Source organism: Phyllostomus discolor, chromosome 3 (genome assembly GCF_004126475.2).
Source record: "Phyllostomus discolor isolate MPI-MPIP mPhyDis1 chromosome 3, mPhyDis1.pri.v3, whole genome shotgun sequence".
Taxonomy (NCBI): Eukaryota; Metazoa; Chordata; class Mammalia; order Chiroptera; family Phyllostomidae; genus Phyllostomus; species Phyllostomus discolor.
In genome coordinates this window covers 212,139,653-212,158,188 of record NC_040905.2, presented here as the reverse complement: position 1 = coordinate 212,158,188, position 18,536 = coordinate 212,139,653, and the positions used below count along the sequence as shown (strand labels likewise).

At 58.5% G+C, this 18,536-nt stretch overlaps 1 protein-coding gene across 1 annotated transcript in view; it reads left to right on the top strand.

Annotated features, from left to right (window-relative positions):
• Positions 1-106: 106 nt before the first annotated feature.
• The window catches only part of DDX31 (DEAD-box helicase 31), a 64,663-nt gene continuing 46,233 nt past the window's right edge, over positions 107-18,536 (top strand). The window contains exons 1-10 of the mRNA XM_028530608.2: positions 107-568; positions 5,509-5,765; positions 5,889-5,964; positions 6,784-6,827; positions 7,812-7,882; positions 8,655-8,719; positions 14,765-14,809; positions 16,000-16,041; positions 16,791-16,855; positions 18,334-18,453. Of these exons, the coding sequence (XP_028386409.1) occupies positions 485-568; positions 5,509-5,765; positions 5,889-5,964; positions 6,784-6,827; positions 7,812-7,882; positions 8,655-8,719; positions 14,765-14,809; positions 16,000-16,041; positions 16,791-16,855; positions 18,334-18,453 (869 nt within the window). The 5' untranslated portion in view covers positions 107-484. The remainder of the gene's footprint in view (positions 569-5,508; positions 5,766-5,888; positions 5,965-6,783; positions 6,828-7,811; positions 7,883-8,654; positions 8,720-14,764; positions 14,810-15,999; positions 16,042-16,790; positions 16,856-18,333; positions 18,454-18,536) is intronic.

The following is an 18,536-nucleotide window of genomic DNA, read 5'->3' as shown; positions in this document are numbered from 1 at the left end:
GCGGGGGAGGGGCAGGGAGCCTCGAGGACCCCTTCTCGGGGTGACCGAGCCCCAGGTCCTTTTAGTGACTTCTCGGCGCTGGGGCGGGGGGGGATAAACTGCTGAGAAAATGGTATCCCGCGGACAAACGACGGTCATGTCGGTTAGCTGGCGCATGGCCTGTTGTTGCTCAGAGAAATCCAAAGAACTTCACAAGCATGAACTCTATAGTGTTGCGTGTCACTTGGCCTCCGCTGCCACAGGCCACGCCACGAGGGATGCCAAACGGGACAGTCACCCCGCCCCGTGGCTCCAATCAACCGTGGGGTAGGCGGTGCTCACGCGTCCTGCAAGACGCGGAAGGGGCGAGGCGGCAGGACCCGGCGGGGCAGCTACGCGGGGTCCTCGCGCGCGTCCCACGTGGCCCGAGCGGAGCTTTGGTCGAGGTTCGCGAGCTGCAGACGCGCCTCGCTTGCCAGCGTGTGGCCGCGCCTCCTCGCCGGCCATGGCAGCCACCGACGGAGTGCTCCTGCAGCTTTCCGCCGCCCCCGGGACGTCCTCCAGAACCCGCACGGCCCAGGCCAGGCGGGTGAGTTCTGGGCGCCTGCAGGTCCATCGGCACCGGGCGGGGCTCGGCCCGCGCGCGCTGCAAGCCGATCGCTGCCGCTTCGTCTCAGGGGTTTGGAATTATCTACCGAGTTTGGGGGGTGGGGGTGGGGTCAGACTTCCCGCTGCTTGTGGAGGTGTCGCTGAGCAACATGTGTCGAAGACCAGAATCCCACTCCGCGGGGATTATCTTGGAGGGGCGAGAGTTAGCTGGGGCTGCTAGTTGGAGGACTTGGAAGGAAGGGATTGGGGGCTGGCGCCCATAGAAGTTGGAAGTGACACGCAGGCCTGAGTCTTAGCGCTGTCACCACCCACATCTCAGTCTCCGTTTTCTCGACTTCGAGGGTCGATTGTTTGAGGAACGAGGACTAGACTATAGAAGTTAATTCTGAGTGCTTTAAACAATGCACAGATTTCATCCACGCGCGATGGAGGAGCAAAACAAAGTAAGACTCAACAATGCAATTCTCTTACAAGGGAGGGGGAAGAAGCCTTAAACTTGGCACAAGCCGGAGCTGAAAACTGGTTTCCGGGATGATAGACTTATCTCCTGGAAAAGGGGAGGGCTATAGAGCAGAAAATCTGTTGTAAAATCACTGTTACTTCAGACACCAGAAAGGGTGCAATCTCTTGCCGAGGAAGTGTGTGTGTGTTTTCTTGAAAAAGCAACGGATAATTCCATTGGAAAGTTAATTGCCAAAGCTCATGCAGCCAGTTTGTTAAAGCTGAAATTCCCTTGAGTCCTTACAAACTATCACCCAGTGTCTGGAACCTTTTTGGTGATTCGTATTTGTATTTGTATTTTGTTTGCTTATTTAGCTATGTACCTTGACAAGCTTTAGGATTTAGAGGCTTGGGCGGAAGCTTTGAGCCAGCCAGCCGCGGGGCCCCATCCCTGTGGGAGGAGGGGGAGGGAAAGTGCGGAAGAGCGGCTGCGTGCCTGGGGTTTGCACAGGACGGGCCTGGGGCTGGACGCGGGCCTGGCGCCAGGCTAGCTCTGCGACCTGGAGGAGGTTGCCTCACTTCTGACCCTTACGGGGGCCCTAACGTGAGAACGGTTCTTTCTACTTCGCATGCGTTTATTATGACGATTAAAAGAGCTGATGGACATAAAGACTATGTATTTTCTGACTTACAGAGGCACTCACTAAATGCTAATAAAAAAAATAAGTACCGTATTTTGTCGTGTGTAATGCGCTCTAATGTAGAATGTGCACCCACGGTTTTGGCCCAAACTTTCAGGAAAAAAAAAATCTTTTGTTTTAATTTTTTAATTCAATTTTTATTTATATTTAGATATTTGGCTTTTGTATTATAAAGGAATCTTAGCATTTACTTTTGAAAATATTATGAACATATCAGCATTTATTTTTTAACATAATTTAAAACACTTATCAGAATATACAGAATTAGCACGACACATGTATAGCGCACACCCTTATTTTTCTCTCAAAATTTTGGGCAAAAAAAGTGTGCGTTATCCATGGTAAAATATGGTGCGTTCCTCTTGGCTGCATTTTGTGGAACAGAATCTTCGCTGCATCGGGAGTTCGGTGGGCTGCCTGGGCTGTTGCATTACCTGGTGGCCGACACAGAGGGAGGGAGAGTCTCCACTGGACCTTTGAGTGAGCTGGGTGTAAACACAGGGTGTCTGGTTTGTTTGAACTGCCCGTGTGGAAGGGTGTTAATTAACGAGGTGAGGACGAGTGTCTGCAGTGGCCTCGTCTGCATCCGCATTTCTGTTTGGGTCACGAATGAGGGTTGTGGCTGTGCTGAACTTGGGTGGGTAGCCAGTGTACTGGATGTCGAAAGACTTCGATGGCCAACAGTTATGCTGACACTGTGCAGAGTATGTTCTTATTATTAAGTTAATAACAAAGTGTAGAAAATTTGGGAAGTAGATTTAAAAAAATACTCTCTTAACTCTGGTTAACATTTTGGTGCATGTCCTTTTAGAAAACAACTCAAGACCAAATAGGGACCCGACTAGTCATGCTGTTTTTTAACCAAACGGGATGCAGTTAATAAAAGGTATTACAGCATTGTTGTTGGGGCTGTGGCATCGATGGCTGGGCAGAGCCCAGGCCCTGTGGCGACCTGGGGGTGGCGCGCCCTCGTCCCACCAGGGGCGTCCTCTGAAAGTGAGGTGACACCGGTCCCTGTATTGATAACTGAGACCTTTCACGCAAGCACGTAGCATGCCACTTACGCGTACTGAGCCTAAGAACTACTCAGTGTGTTTACTGACATCAAAGACTCAGCATCTGGACTTCTGGGGCTAGCTGGGTCCCAGAGGTCACTGCCGTGACCCCTCATTTTACAAGGCGGACGTGGACACTCAGAAGTGACTTGCCTGATGTGCAGCCATTTGTCAGGAGATCTACACCTATCCTTGCTCCTCTCTGCCCCGATGCCACCTCCTGAAGCCTTCCTGTCCCCTTGCCGTCGGCCATGACGGTCTTTGTTGTTGTGTGCTCCGTGGCCCCTTGCGCGCACCTCTTCTGCAGGCTGCAGGGTAGGCGTCGGCTTGGGCCTCTGGTTTTACCCTTTCCCTCTGCCGCGAGCCCGTGGCTCCCCCAAGGGCTCGGCTGACCTTCCAGCTTGTACCTTCAGGACCCGGCCACCGGGCAGCTGCTGAGTGGCCAGTGTTTTAAATCACTGCACAGTGGAACCTCGGTTCTCCATCTTAATTTGTTCGGGAAGGCTGTTCACGCAGCGATTTGTTTGAAAACCCAATCTCCTTTGTTTGTTGCTTAAGAGACACGTGACTGATCTCGCAGGTATCGGCACGAACGGGTTGGTGGGTCGAGATCCGAAGTGTGTTCACAGCGGGACGTTTGTACTGTGAGCCGCGTGGTGGAGAACCGAGTTGTTGGAGTCGGGAGACACTGAGAGCCGAGGGTGGGCTGTATGGGGGGGTGGGAAAGCTGATGAGCAGGAGGAAAGTGTCCAGGCCGTGGAAGGGATAGCCCCGTTGTGTGTGATAGTTCGCCCGACAAGTACTTACTGAGTGCTGGCTTTGTGCCAGATGTGGGCCAATGCGGGGATGGCCGGCGGAGAGAGGGGGTCAGGGCAGGCTGTCCCGAGGGCCCAGGCAGCCTGGATCTGGAGGACCAGGGCGAGGCAGCCAGCCGGAGGGGGGGTAGGAGACGCGGTGTGGGAGTGGCGTGTGCGGTGGGGGGGGCCCTGAGTAAGGAGGGGGTGTGTGCAGGCTAGGGATTAAGGACGACTAGGAGAGTGGAGGGTCCGATGGCTGAGACCGGTGAGGTGGGAAGAGCCAGATTCTAGGGGGCTTCGTAGGCCAGATTTCAGGTTTTCGAGTTTAGTCTGGTGGCCACACGAAGCCTATTTCATACTGTGCTCAGCCCGGAACAGCCGCTTCTAGAGAGACCTTGGCACAGAGTGAAGGGTGGGCCGGGCGGTAAGAGGTCTGCGGTCTGTGTCGCGGGTGGAGGGTTGGGCCCGCAGAGGGAGGAGGAGAGGGGTCGTGAATGAAGTGCGAGGGAAAGTTATGCCTGGAGGAGGGAGGCTGGTTCTGCGGGGCTGCAGAAAGCAAACCTGGGGCTCGCAGGTGGGTGTTCGAGGTGGCAGATCCTGCCTGAGCGTCTGAAACGGTTTCTGCACCTCTAGAGTCTGGTCAGCCTTGGGGGACAGAGCTGGAGGAGGAGGAGCGGGGGCGGGAAGCCTGTGCGGGGTGGGCGGGGCCTCCCGTGCAGTCTGCTGGGGCCTCCCTGGCTCCGTGGGCGAAATCTGCACCGTTCCCTCCGCCTGCAGATGAGGCCACAGACTTGAAATTTGACCTCGTCTCTTGCTCTAATCTGAAAATTCATGAACGTGGAACTTGGCAGAAATATACTGGTAAAAAGAAGTAGGTCAGCACTTACGATTCATGTTAAATCTCAGAGGCTGTGCTTATTGGGTTCCTCAGACACGGAAGACCTGTGGCTGCCGGGGACCCGCAACGGCTGTTCCCGGTGGGGCAGTCCGAGGCGGGCCGTCGGGGCTGGAGCAGAGCAGGCCGGGCGGGAGGGAGAGTCACCGTTCCGGGCTAAGAGGGAAAGAACACATCCCCAGAGAAACCCAGACTCCGGAAGAACAGGCACTGGCTGCTCGCAGGATGTTTCTATTTCCCGTGTAAACTGGGAGCGAAGGCCCAAGAAAACAGGAATCAGGTGTTTCTTCTCCTGGGGGCAGCTCCGCCGGCGTGGGCTCCGCCACGGCCACGGTCACGCTGTGGAGATAGAAACAGCGGGCAGGAGGGCCCCCGGCGGCGCAGCCCGCGGGCAGCTCTCAGGTGGGATGGGAAGGCCAGCCGGGTTAGAGATGTCGGTGGTGGGAGGGAGGGGGGGAGCAGGGTTGTCATTTGGAGTGGAACCAGCGAGCAGGGATTGTCTCCTCGCCGGGTGAACCTGGGGATCCGGGGGAGCTGCTTGAGGGGCGGGTGACAGATCCCCGCGCTCTGGGGCGGCGCAGTGCGGAAGGCCTCTGCTTCCTGGCGTGGGCGGGGACTGGGCGTCCCTCGTCCTGTCCCACTCGCGGTCACCCACTGGCTTTGTTAAGGGGGAGGGCAGGTTCTTTGCCCCGCCCCCATTCTCACGTAAACGTCCCTGGCTGTGCACACGGACTTCGCACACGCACGGCACAGGTTGGCCTCTCTGCTGCTGTTAAAGGAGACTCGTTTGTCAATACTCAGCCCCGGAGGGTTTCTCCTTCTTTGGCTGTCGGCGGGAGAAAGGCTGAGCCAAAGAGTCTGCTTGCAGACCGACCGTAGACTGTTGCGTGACCTGTGGGGTGTGACCTGTGGGGCGTGCCGGTCTCGGGGGGGGGGGGGGGGCGGTTCTCGGGCAGCTGGGCTTCCCTCCGGGGTCTGTCTTCACTGACTGACATGTCTCTCGCCGCTCTTTCCTCTGGGGACCGACGCAGCAAGCACAGGCCGCCAAGAGAAAACGCCCGGCATCCAGGCAGGCTCCGCCGGCGAAACGGAGGAATGAGACGGCCTCTCTCCCAGCCAAGAAGACGGCTGCTAAAGAAACGCCAAGGGCTTTGAAGGGGAAGGCGAAGAAGGTGTTTCCTCCAAAGAAGTCTCCAGCCAGCGCGAGCGGCAGGAACCAAGAGCAGAAGCCGGGCGTTAAGACTTCGTCGCTGTTTAGGAACAACCCGGAGATTCCCCAGCTCCGCAGGTAGGCCCAGGTGCAGGTAGGCCCAGGTGCGGCGCGCTCCGGGGGCGAGAGGAGCAGCGGAGTGCGCTCCGCCTTCCTCTCGGTGCGTTGGACCTGATGCCAGGCTTTGTTCGTCGCTTGCAGACCCCTGGTCAAGCAGGTGCAAGAAAGCGTGTTTTCCTCAGAGGCTTTTCACGAGCTGGACCTCCACCCGCATTTAGTGAGTAGACCTGCCTGCAGTTCCCGCTGTCGGGGGCCGCGTGCGCTCGCCTGTGCGGGCAGTTCTAGGGGGAGAAACCCCAGTGTGGTTGGGGGTTTCTGCCCCGAGTGCCCGCCCGAGCTCGGGTCCGTGAGACACTCCCCTGGGACAAGTCCACTGAGCTCACAGAGCTGTTCACTGTGTCCCCGCCCCGCCCCCTTAGCGGCTGTCAGTCAGCTGTGTCCTTGCCTGCAGGCATGACGGGGAGGCCCTTCTGGGGGCAAGTGTCGTAGTGACCGCAGGAGGGGACTGAGCTGCTTCTTGCTGCACAGGGATGTCTGTAGTGACAAAGAATTGAAGGGAAAAGACTGTTTTAGTGTCTGTTTTCTGCAAACAGATGAACGCTTCTCTTTGATCACGAGTGCGGTTCTGGGCCTGTTCACGAGTGGGCAGAGGAAAGTGTGTGCTCCCTGAGGGGTTTCCTTTGCCCGAGTGGTCGCAGCTGTCCCCGCCCCCCCCCTCCCCCCCAGGAGGGCTGCACCAGCCTCGCGCTGGGCAGGGCTTCTCAGCCTCGGGGCTGAGGGCATTTTGGGACGGTCCCTCGGTGTGGGGTGGCGAGCAGCGTCCCAAGCCCTGATGCTCCTGGTGCCAGAAGCTTGCCCTCCCGCACCGTGATGGCCGGACTTGCCCCCGGGCTGCTGCGCTGGGGCAAAGCCGCCCCAGCGGAGAGCTGTCGGGTCCGGGCGGTCGGCTCTCTGCCGTGGGGGTTGTGGGCGCCAAATACATTTATTCCAGAAAAGGATGCAGAACAGCGTTTACGCTCCTCGTCTTCTCTTTCAGATCTCCACGATCCATGCGGTCTTGAACATGTCCCAGATGACCAGGTAAGAGGTGCAGGCCCGTCCCAGTTCTTTCTGGGACAGAAGTGGGTAAAGGCGTGGGGGATCTGAATGGCCTGTGGCGGACTGAGCCCAGCTGTGTCAGTGGCAGAGAGCAGTGCCAGACGCCCGCCCGCCGAGGGCTTCACCGCCCTCAGCTGCCCACTGCCCCGCCGCCCGTGGGGAGACTGGTCCCGTGCAGCTCTGCCCTCGCGGCCGACCGTGCGGGGGCTCTGTGTGGGGGCCGGTCCTCCTGGGATCTCTCTGCCGTGCTTCCTGGGGAGGCTCCGTCACGGACACGGGGCTTCCCGTGCCGCGTCTCAGCGGTGAGGACCAGCGGTAGGACAGTGAATACTGGGAAGTAAAAATAAGAATGTCGAAGAACAGAGTAAGCCCCCCACTGTGTTTTTTGTTCAGTTTAGTTGCCCAAACCTCAGTGATTCCTGTTCCTCCTTTGTTGCTAGTTTTCGCACACACAGGTAGGCGCACGCCTGAGCGTGACCCTGCAGTGACCTCTTGGTCCTCTGAGAGGGGGCATCAGTTCCTGGCTGTCCCGGGGGCTCCCGGCTTCCTCTTGCTCTTCTGCTCGGAAACACCAACCCCAACCCCCGGACCGTTTCCGCAGCGTTTCCCGTCCCCTCCTACAGGAGGCGAGAGAGAGTGACACATGCTCTCCCTGTAGTTCCATGTCGTTGCCATGCCCGTCCCAAGTCTGTTTATAGTCAGCACAGTGGAGTGGAGTGGCCAGTCTCGGGGGTGCCTCGACATTGTCAGCCGAGTGCCCGGGCTTTAACCGAGGCTTTATCCTTCTGGTCATCAGAGGTTTCCCAGCATCTTCGCTTGCGTGCTTAGGCAACTTCTAAGGGGCAGTTGGTAGACCAAAGCATGGGGCCACTGCCCTCCGTGTGCCGCGTGCCTGCCCGCACACGCGAGTGCGGGCCGTGTCACAGATAACCGTGTGTGTGTGTTCTCTCTCGTGCGTGGCCCCAGCGTGCAGAAGCAGAGCATCCCGGTGCTGCTGGAAGGCAGAGATGCCCTCGTGAGGTCCCAGACGGGCTCAGGTCAGTCGTCACCGAGCTTCCGCGTCCCCTCGCGCGGGGCCCGGGCCACGGCCGTGCAGCAGGCCGTGTGGTCAGGTGGCTCTGCGGGGGAGGAGAGGCCACGCTTGCTCTTGCTGCGAGCCCTGACCTAGTTCACACGGGGACAGTGAGGGGCCCGTGGGGGGAGCCACGGCAGGAGCCATCTGAAGAGGTCAGGTTCCGTTCTGCTCCCCGGAACCCGTCCCTGGCCTTTGCCGAGTCCCGTCAGCCACGGCGATGAGTGTTTTCCGGGCGCTGACCCCAGCTCTGACATGAGCACACACCACTCGGACGCCCGTCCCTTGCTCCAGCACGGGACCCTGAACAGCCTGCTGTGCTCTTCTGGACCTTGTGCACATACCCCTCTGCCCCCCCAGCCTCCACTCGGGTGGGCGGGGCTGGGGTTCAGACAGCTCCTCCTGCAGCAGCTCCGCTCCGTCATCATCTTGACCCCCCGAGCTCCTCTGAGAGGTCAGGGCCCTACAGAGGAGGACTTGTTGCTCTGGAGACAGCCCCCCGGTGGCCCTGTGGTGCAGCGCAGGGGCTGTGTGCCCGTTGGAGGGAGGAGGGGCCGAGGCTGCTGGGCTTGTGGGTGGAGGGGGCTGGGTGACGAGGAACGCGGCAGACGGTGAGCTCCGTTTCCGCCCGTCTGCCCGTCCCCAGACCGAGTGCCACCTGCAGGGGGCGGGGCCGCTGTCCCTCACGGTCACCCTCAGGGGCCCTGCTCTTACTTACTCTCGTCCTTTTTTAAAAGGTAAAACTCTCGCCTATTGCATCCCGGTGGTCCAGTCCCTTCAGGCGATGCAGACAAAAATACAGGTGAGTGTCAGGTGTGTGTTTCTGCTGCTGTTCCTGGCGCGTGTGAGCCCGTCCACCTGGAGCCCTGCGGTGACCCTGGGCCTGAAGGAGGCCGTTGCCCCGGAGCGGTTCCCGCTCCTCTTTTTAACTCATTGGTCCCACGGGTGTGCTGCCTCTGCAGCGGGCCTGGAGCGCATTTCTCCACCGTCACGGCGGGTCTATCGGGGGCATCTGCTGGGTGCGCCCCGGGTGTCCACCTTGGTGCCGGATGCTTCACCTGTGCGCTCCGCTTGACTCTGCAACCACCTCGGTGCCTCCCAGTTGGCGGCGCCACTCTTACCCCGAGCTTTCCCGAAAAGTGGGGGTTGGGGAAGCGCAGTAGCCTGGCCAGACCCAGTGGCGAGCACGGGGCAGCTGCGTCCCCGCTCCGCCCTCTGGGGACGGTGGCCACTCGTGAAGCGCAGGCGTGGGACTAAGCCGGCCAGGTAGCGAGTTTGACAGCGGGGCCACCCGGTGTGAGCGTTTCCAGAACTTCCTTCAGGTGTGGAACGAGCAGTTGGCCCCTGGGCTCTTTGTGTCCGGGGGGCCAGTTGCCCGCCACGCTCCACAGCATAGGTGTCATCTCTGAGCCCGGCCCAGAGCCCCCAGGTACGTCCTGGTCGGTCCCGGGAGGCAACGGCGAGGTCAGAACAGGGGGGTGAGGCGGGCCCCTGAACAGGCGAGAAGAGCTGGTTGGCTCCCTTTGTCTCGGCCTGGACAGACACAGACATGTACCGAGCCCGCCTGATATGTGAGTGCCAAAATAAATAACGGGAGTGTTGGATTACAGCCCATAAACTAAAGCAAATATCCGCGAGTCCAGGCTGATAAGTGGAAATGACTGAGTAAGTGCCGGGGGAAGGGAGAGCCCTTTCTCGCGGCAGAATTCCCAAGGACGGACGTGGCGCGCGTGATGGAAGGAGAACGGCGGCGCTGGACCAACGCGAACACGCGGCGGGGGGCGGGTGCCGCAGACACGGCCGTCACGGGCCGGGCCGAGGGTGCGACTGTGCGGAGGCGTGGGGTGTCGGCGTGGCTCCAGAGCGTCTCCCCACGAGGCGCTTCCTCGTCACTCGGGGAAGCGGCGGGAAGCCGGGCCGTCCCGTCCTGCCTGGGCGGTCAGGGCCAGCGCCCGCGGAGCGGGCGTCCTCCTGTGCCCCCGCGAGTCTCACCGGGACGCAGCTCCGCCTGGGCGGTTTCCTGCCCGAGGCTGACCCCAGCAGACAGCGGACACACCAGACCAAGGGACACTCTACGGGGCCACTGGCCAGTGCTCTTCAAAGCTGTCAAGGTCGCAAAGGCACGGAGGTGCCGAGCGCCCTCCCAGGTGAAGAGACAGCGGAGACGCAGCCACAGTGCAGCGCGCGGTCCTGCGCTGGGGCCTGGGCCGGCGGGGGCTGTGCCTGAGGCTCGTGGGCTGGTGGCCAGTGTCCGGGCGGGGCCGGCGTCCCTGTCCTTGTCCCTGTCCTGTGGTCCCGAGAGTCAGTGCCGTATAAGGAAGCTGGGGGAGCACTGAAGGCGGCTCTTTGTACTGTTTGTGAAGTTCTGTTTGTGAGTCTGAATTATTTCAGAGTAAGTTCACATTTTACTTAAACTTCATATAAGTAGTTTTAATTCAATAAAACAGAAATCCTACACAACGATGCAAACGGTAGAACCTTTGAGAGCCATACTAAAGAGGTCTCCTTCTCAGGCATTTGTGGCCCCGTGTTCTCGCCCTGTCCACCGAGAGAGGCAGGTGAGGAACCAGCACGTGCAGTGGGGCGCCAGCTCCGTTAGTGGTGGTCAGTGGTGTGCGTACCTGTACGTGAAAAGGTGAGAAAGACTCGTGTCAAACCACTGATGCTGGGTTCTCTGAAGTGGACCTGTGGGGATTTTATTTCCTGCGGGGACCGACTTTCCCTCCCCACAGGGCCCTCACGGGGCTTCCTCAGCCACGTACTAGGAACGGGGAGGAACAGAGTATCCCAACAGTGCGGGGCGTGGGGGGGCCTCACCCACTGAGAGACTGCAGGAGAAGTTGCTGGTAGGTTCCAGTTGGTTCCAGGGCGGGGCTGGCCGCCTGAGGGCGGGAGGGATGCGGTCACACTCCGCAGGGAGCCGGGTGTGATGAGGGCAAACCCTCTCAGCCCTCTGCACCTTTCTCCCGCGGGGGAGGAGGGAGCCAGCCGGCCCTGAGTAGGGTCTCGAAGGTCGCCTAGCGACTGACCGGCCGGCTCGGTGCCAGCTGTCACCGCCCGCGACACGCTCTTGTGGCCGGGGTGAAGGACAGTGATTTGATGCACTGATAGAGCCATTAGCGAGCCAGGTTGTCGTTTCCATGGGCTCAAGTGCCTTTTACCATCTGTATGGAACAGCTCGTTCCATTCGAGAGTGAAATTCTCTGTAGAAGGACTTTTAACTCTTCAGCCTAATTAACTCCCTTGTTCAAGCAGTCATCAGCAGAGGCCCGTGGAGTGCTCCGTGAGGTGGTTTGGCCTGTAAGGGCCACGCGTGTGGGCGGCGGCAGACTCACGGCACCCAGCGGCGTCTGCGGTCCCCGTGGGGGGGGGCGGCCCGCTGCGGTGTTTCCGCCCTGCCGGTGACTTGGGCTCTGATTTTTTAACCTCACGCCCGTCCCCTCCACTCACTGCTGCCCTGCGAGGAACTGGGTTTTTTTCTTCCCGTCTGGGCGGCAGCGCTGTTTCAGAGACCCTGAAGTGCCAGGGTCTCCTGACGCCGCCCTGCGGCACACCGGCGTGCGGACCTGTGTGCCGCTCCTCGCCGGGGCCTCAGCGCGGCCTCGCCACACTGGTGCTGCGCGCGGGTGGCTCTGGTTGGAATCCCAGGTCCCTTTCTCCTTGTGGGCAGATGTCTCTGATGCAGGACGTGAGAGCCCTGCTTGCGATGGAGTCTGCTGCTGGGTCCGCCCCTCGCCTCCCCGCCCACGGGGCTGTGATCCGCCCCCTGTCTGCGAGCACTTGTGTGTGTGTGTGGGGGGCACCTATGATTTCAGGGCCCTTACCAGGTACTTCCGTCCTGTACTGTCACTGCTGTCCCACTGCGCTTACTTTCAGATGCAGTGCACGGGGCAAAAATTTAAACAGCACCAAAAACCCATCGTGAAGAGCACGTCCTCCTCCCCCCGCCTGCCCCTAGTGCGACATTTCTGTCGAGATGCGGTGGTCCTTGTCACCGGTCTCTCGTCTGTCCCCCCAGGGGTATTCTGTTCCCAGGAAGCAAGTGTGAACATGTGTAGGTCCTCTTGCCCCTTCGATGGGAGTTTTTATTTCTCTGATACACAAATGACCCCTGCTACGCACGATGCCCTGGGCCCTGCTTTGTCCACCTGACGTGTTTCGAGGCCAGTTGCCCGTCGTCAGTGCCGCGTTGTGCTCCCCTGTGTTCCAGGGCTGCCTGGCCCCGACGGCGGTGGCCCAGCGGGTTGGGCGTCATCCCTGGTCAGGCGCACGTCAGGGTTCTGGGTTCGGTCTCGGTCAGGCAGCAACCCACTGATGTTTTCCCCTCACGTCAGTGTTTCCTTCTCTCTCCTCCCTCCCTTCTCTCTCTCAGAGTAAATAAGCCACATCTTTTTAAAGAGTGAGCAGAGGGCTGCCCGGTATCCCACCGTGTGCAGGTGCAGGAAGTACTGAGCCTCCCCCACGTGGGTGGGGTTCACAGTTTGTCTGGTGTTTTGCTGCAAACCAGGGCTGTTCTGAACATTCTACATCCTGGAAAATACAACTTGATGCACACACACGAGTGCCTCTTTTAGAGAAAGTCCTATAAGTGGAATTTGCATCTTTATTTGATAGATAATGGCCACGTTGGCCTTTTGAGGAGTTTGGGTGGGTTGCGCCCCCCCAGCTGTGCACAGGAGTTCCCGCTCGCTCCTGCCGCTGTCGGCACTCAGCTGTCGGGTCCTGCTCGTCATCCGACAGGGACACGCTGAACCGCAGTGCCAGCGTGACCCTCTCTCGGTGGGGAGGGGGGACATCCTTCCCGAGTGCAGAAGCCGCAGTTTGAGCTCGTTCTTCCGTAGACTGGCTGCTCCTGTCCTCCCCCCTGTCTGGGCTGTCGGCGGTCCCACTCCCCATTTGCAGTGGAACGCGGGCGCTCCGCCCAAGGCAGGGACGCCGGCCCTCTCCTCTGAGTGTGGCACAGTTTTCCCCGTTGTCATCCAACTCTTGGTTTTGTTTCATTCTGCAGTCTAAAACTTTTTTTAAAAGATTTTACTTATTTATTTTTAGAGAGGGAAGGGAGGGAGAAAGAGAGAGAAACATCAGTGTGTAGTTGCTGGGGGCCGTGGTCTGCAACCCAGGCATGTGCCCTGACTGGGAATCGAACCTGCGACACTTGGGTTCGCAGCCCGAGCTCAATCCACTGAGCTACACCAGCTAGGGCTCTAGTCTAAAATTTTTATGTAGTACAATGTATTGGTGCTTCATTGTTTCTGAGTTTTACGTCATCTATATATAAAAAGGCCAACCTAATTCCAACTTAATTTTTTTCTAAAACGACCTTTGAATAAACCATTATTCCCTGATATAAAATGCTCCTTATCTCATTTCCTAAACTTTTCTCTGAATTTGATCCTGTTCTAGACTGTATTTGCTATTGCCATCTCCGCGTGCCAGTATCAGTTTTTAAAAATTACCGCCACCTTAAATTGTTTTAGCATCTGATGTTTTTCAGGAATATCTTATTTCAGCACATTTATTTTTCCACATTAACTCTGAAGTCATCTTGTGTAACTACACGTTATTTTACATGCACGTGTACACACATACTGCGTGAAAGTTGCATTGTAGGAAAGTTGCGTCGCATTTGGATCGGTTAGGGAGGATTAGCTTGTGTGTAGTACTACCCAAGAACGGGAAACATCTGTCCACTTACTCAAGTTTTATTGTATGCTGCTCAGAGTTACTTTAAAATTCTCATTATGTGGATTGTGCACATTTGGTGTTTTAGGTTTTATACATTTTTCAAGTTTATTCTTACCTATTTTTTTAAAGATTTTTATTTATTTATTTTTAGAGAGGGAAGGGAGGGAGAAAGAGAGAGAGAGAGAGAGAAACATCAATGTGCGGTTACTGGGGGCTGTGGCCTGCAACCCAGGCATGTGCCCTGGCTGGGAATCGGACCTGCGACACTTTGGTTCGCAGCCCGTGCTGCATCCGCTGAGCTATGCTGGCCAGGTGTTTTTTTTTTTTTTTTTTTTAATATATATTTTTAAAGACTTTATTTATTAATTTTTTTTTTTAGAGAGAGAGGGAAGGGAGGGAGAAAGAGAGAGAGAGAGAGAAACATCAGTGTGGGGTTGCTGGGGGTTATGGCCTGCAACCCAGGCATGTGCCCTGACTGGGGATCGAACCTGCGACACTTTGGTTCGCAGCCCACACTCAATCCACTGAGCTACGCCAGCTGGAGAATTCTTCTTACCTATTTTTTTAAAAAAGACATATTTATTTATCTTTAGAGAGAAAGTAAGAAAGGGAAAGAAACATCAATTGGTTACCTTTTGCAAACCCCCTTCCGGACACCTGGCCCATAACCCAGGCATGTGCCGTGGTCGGGAATCAAACCAGCGACCCTTGGGTTCACAGGCCGGTGGTCCACTGAGCCACCACACCAGCCAGCGCTGTTCTTACCCTTTTTGTTACTGTTATGAGTGTGATTTTTTCCTTTGTATTTTCTCACTTTCTGTGTTACAGAAAGCAGTTGAGTTTTATAGATTAATTTTGCATTCGATTAGTTGGTTGTCTTTTTTGTCATAGACCTTCAAGTGATGCTTTAAAGAATTTTTTTTTTAGGATAAAATATCTGCTAACGATGCCAGTTTGACCTCCTGTTTTTCAGACATTTTACACACATTCCTTTCTCTTGTCCCATTGCGTGGGCCCGAACCTCTGAACGGTGTTCTTGCCTCTTTCCTTCAATGACACTGCACGCGACCCACCGGGTCCCACCCCGCCCCCCCCCCCGGGCCCGCCCGCCGGGACTCTCGGGGCCTTCACTCACGGTGCCGCTTCCCTTCTCTGCCCGCAGCGCAGCGACGGCCCCTACGCGCTGGTGCTCGTGCCGACGAGAGAGGTAAGTGGCCGTGCCCGGGGAGGGCCTAGGGGCATGGGGGGTTCTCAGGGACATCCTGGGGGTCTCCTGAGGGGCGTCACCGGTTTCCTCTGCACGGCACCCACCACGGTGCCTTTGCCTTTGCCCGGGAACCGCCTGTCCGGGTCCCGACGAGAAGACGGCCGGCGCTCGTCCAGAGGCATGGGGCAGGCTCCCTGTCACCCAAAAACGAGCCACACTGCAGGTGTCTGTCCTCTTAGGGAAAATTTAAATAACCACATTTTTGTGCTTTCTCCCCCAACTTAATTCAAAAATAAAGGCAGTTGACTCTGAAAACGAACTTATTTTTTTTAAAGAAGCTACTGTATCAAAAAGTGTTCCTGAAAGTTAAGCTTTTTGGTATTTTTCTCCTTTCTTGGTAGGAACCTTTTATCGGGTGTATTTTATCTGCCCGCAGAGGCAGTTTCAGGCCCGAGTCTCTGTTTTCCTCCCTCAGACGCTCACCGCTTCCCTGCAGCCCCCCCCCCCCCAGTCCAGTGCAGGGGCCGGCAAAGCTGTCCAGACTTGCACAGCGGGCGCTTCCTCGGGCGCTTCGTGTGTGCTGAGCACGCGGGGGCTGTGTGCGCGGGTCCGTGGGTGAAGGCGTCGTGGAGAGGGTGTTTGATGGTGGTTAACGGTGGAACCCACATTCCTCTCGTCTCCTCTGGGCTTGCTGGCTTCCTCCCTTCTGTGAGTGGAGGGACGGCCGCCTCTCGGCCAGCAGCTGCTGCTCCCCGCACGCCCCTGTGTGTCGTCATGGTGCCGCCATTCTCATTTCTGAGGGCGGACCCGGCCCGCCGCCGTCCTGGGGTGTCCGGTTTGCCTGCAGCTCGTACCCTTCTCCTGCCGCTGGGCGCCGGGTTCAGGTCCACGCTCCTGCTCTCTCCGTCTCGGTGCTGCTTGCTGGCGCTCGTGGGAGTCTGGGCCAGCAGGGGGAGCACCGCGCTCGAATTTGGGGTCCGTCCGAGAGATGGATGCGGCTCGTCCGCCCACATTCCGCACTCGCTGACAGGCCTCGCGCCGGGGCGTGTGTCACGTTGGTTCCGTGACGCGTTTTTTTCCTCGAGTCTTAACCCGAGGTCCGAGTTTGGGTCCTGATCGCTTCATTGGGTCGAAATGGAACAAAACAGGAAGACGAGATCCTGCTCATTCTGACTTTCCTATGTTTGCAGCTGGCTCTGCAAAGCTTCGACACGTTCCAGAAACTGCTCAAGGTAAGGCCTGCCCGGAGTTGAGCTTCTCCTTTCTTCCCTGGCTCTTTGAGGAAAGAGAAAGACACTATAGCTTTTCCTCTGTTTTCAAGGAGCTAGGAGTTACTCTCATTTCCCTTTTCTCCTTGGATGCTCTTCCCAAGGATAGCGTGTGGGCTTTGACGGATGCAGACCTTAGTGACTGCCTGTTTGTGGCTCACCAAGGTTGCTGGTACTTTCTGGTGCTTAACGTTTTATCGACGCATCACGGGCACTAGCGAGCCACACACAGGTGTGCACCGCGGGGGGGGGGGGGGGGTGGAGGGTACAGCCGCCGACACGCTGCAGGCAGCGGCGTCGGAGGAAGGGGAGAGGCTGCGGGGCGGAGCTGGAGCCGGCCGGCCACCAAGTGGCTCGAGACGCGGTGTCTCCCTTCCGTCGTCGGGTGGGGAGTGGGGAGGGTGGTGCTCCCGTGGTCTGACCGAGAGCAGAAAAAGAAGGGCAGCGACTTACTGGAATGTGTGTTTGACTCGGGCTCCCCGGGCAAGGGCGGGCGGAGAAGCCGCCTGAACAGTTCCAAAAGCTTTCACGTCTGCCTCCGTGGCGGGAGGTGGTCCCACGGCCCCACTGCAGGTTCTTGCTGCCAGTGGCCTGGGGGCGGCCGTGCCCAGGAGTCCCACCTGCACAGAGACCCTGGTGCAGCGGAGGCCAGGGCGCGGGGCAGTCTGCGCGCGGCATGGGCTCACGCTGACGCTCGTCTCGTGTCTCTCTAGCCGTTTACCTGGATCGTGCCTGGCGTGCTCATGGGCGGAGAGAAGAGGAAGTCTGAAAAGGCCAGGTACGGGGCGGTCTGTCCGTCCACCCCCGCTGAAGCTGTCTGTCCTGCCTTCCCATGCGATACGACCCGGTCCCGCTAGACCCGGAGACAGCCCTGCCTCAGCCTGGGCGTCCCGGCCCCGTGGGCAGGGCGGAGCTCCGGGCAGCGGGGAGCGGACCCGCTGGCCAGAGCTGCTTTTAAAATACGGGGGAGCCTTCCGGGGGGGCTCCCTTCTGATGTGCCCATGACCTGCTTCACTCCATCCCCGCCCCCGCAGCCCCCCTTGTGTGGTGAGTGTCCCCCTTGACGGCTCCCTGCTGGGAACGTTTACAGTCTGGGGGTTGGTTGGTTTTCCGTAGAAACAAGGGCGTGAGCTTATGTGATGCCTCGCCCCTTGCTCCTTGGACCGCAGGACGAGGCCCCCCGTGTCTGTGACGCAGTTGGCGAGGGGTGTCGGGAGGCCATGCTGGCGACGAGTCAGTTCCCGGTCGCCTGCATTCTCTTTGAAAGCGTTGTGTGTCGCACCGTAGAGCAGTGCCTGGGAGGGACCGGCAGCCGTGTGCGCGGTTCCTTAATACAAGGAGTAAACCCTAAAGCTGGAAGCCAGATCCAGCCGTGAGTAGCAAGGGCCGCGAACAGCGGTTCCCCCGACGACGGGGGAGTTTTCTTTTCCTTCTGATTTACGAAGCCTGGCGGCAGCCCACCCAAGGCCAGCATGCGTCTCTTTGTGCTGCTCAGCGAGGCTTCCGTTGTCAAGGTCACTGCGTCCTGCAGGTCCCGCGGAGACATCCAGTCTCCCGCTATCGGAGCAAAGACAGTCGTTTGCCCTCCCCCCAGAGGGGTTGCGGGGTTCCCGAGTCCCTCTGCCCTTCTCTAGGACGCAGGCTTGTGATCACACCAAACTGCAAGGGCAGCTAGAAAATTCGCTCAGCTAAAATCGGGAGGCTTTTATTACCCTGGAATGATGGGACAAAGGGTCCTGGGGGTCATAAATTAGACTTAGTTCCGCCAGCCCGCGGGGCAGAACCAGGCCCACGCGTGGAAGTTACAGCAAGGATCTGGCGTGAGGGGAAACGCCCCGGGGCAGCCGGTGCAGGCGAGAGGTGCCCTGCCCTGGGAGCCCCCAGAACCGGGCGGGGCGGCCATGGAGCTGGAGACGCCGGGGAGGGTCTGTGGGCCCAGTATGGGCATTGGCTGCACGGTAGAGGAGCTTTTCAGAGCGGCCTCACGGTTTTAGCGCCATCGCAGGTCTCAGCAGGTCTGTTGGTAGAAGAGGGGAACTCCAGGGAAACATGAAAACTTGGTGCTTTGTATCCACTTGTCGTTGCGTCTGTCCTGCTTTCCAGCCGTGGCGTGTGGGTGCTGAACAAGATCAGCCCCTTGGCCCTCTCCCGGGTCCCCCGGGCCCTCTCCTGGGTTTCCCGGGCCCTCTCCCGGGTTTCCCGTCGCCGCCGCCCAGTTCGATCTGCTTCCCTTCACAGTGTGTCATTTTCAAACAGACTCCGCAAGGGGATCAACATCCTCATCTCCACTCCTGGCCGCCTGGTGGACCACATAAAGTCCACGAAGAACATCCACTTCAGTCGGGTCCAGTGGCTGGTCCTGGACGAGGCCGACAGGTGAGGCGGGTCTGGGGCCGCGAGGGTCCGGAGGAGATGGCCGCTGTGTCCCCCCTGACGCCTGCAGCCCCCGAGAGCCGCCT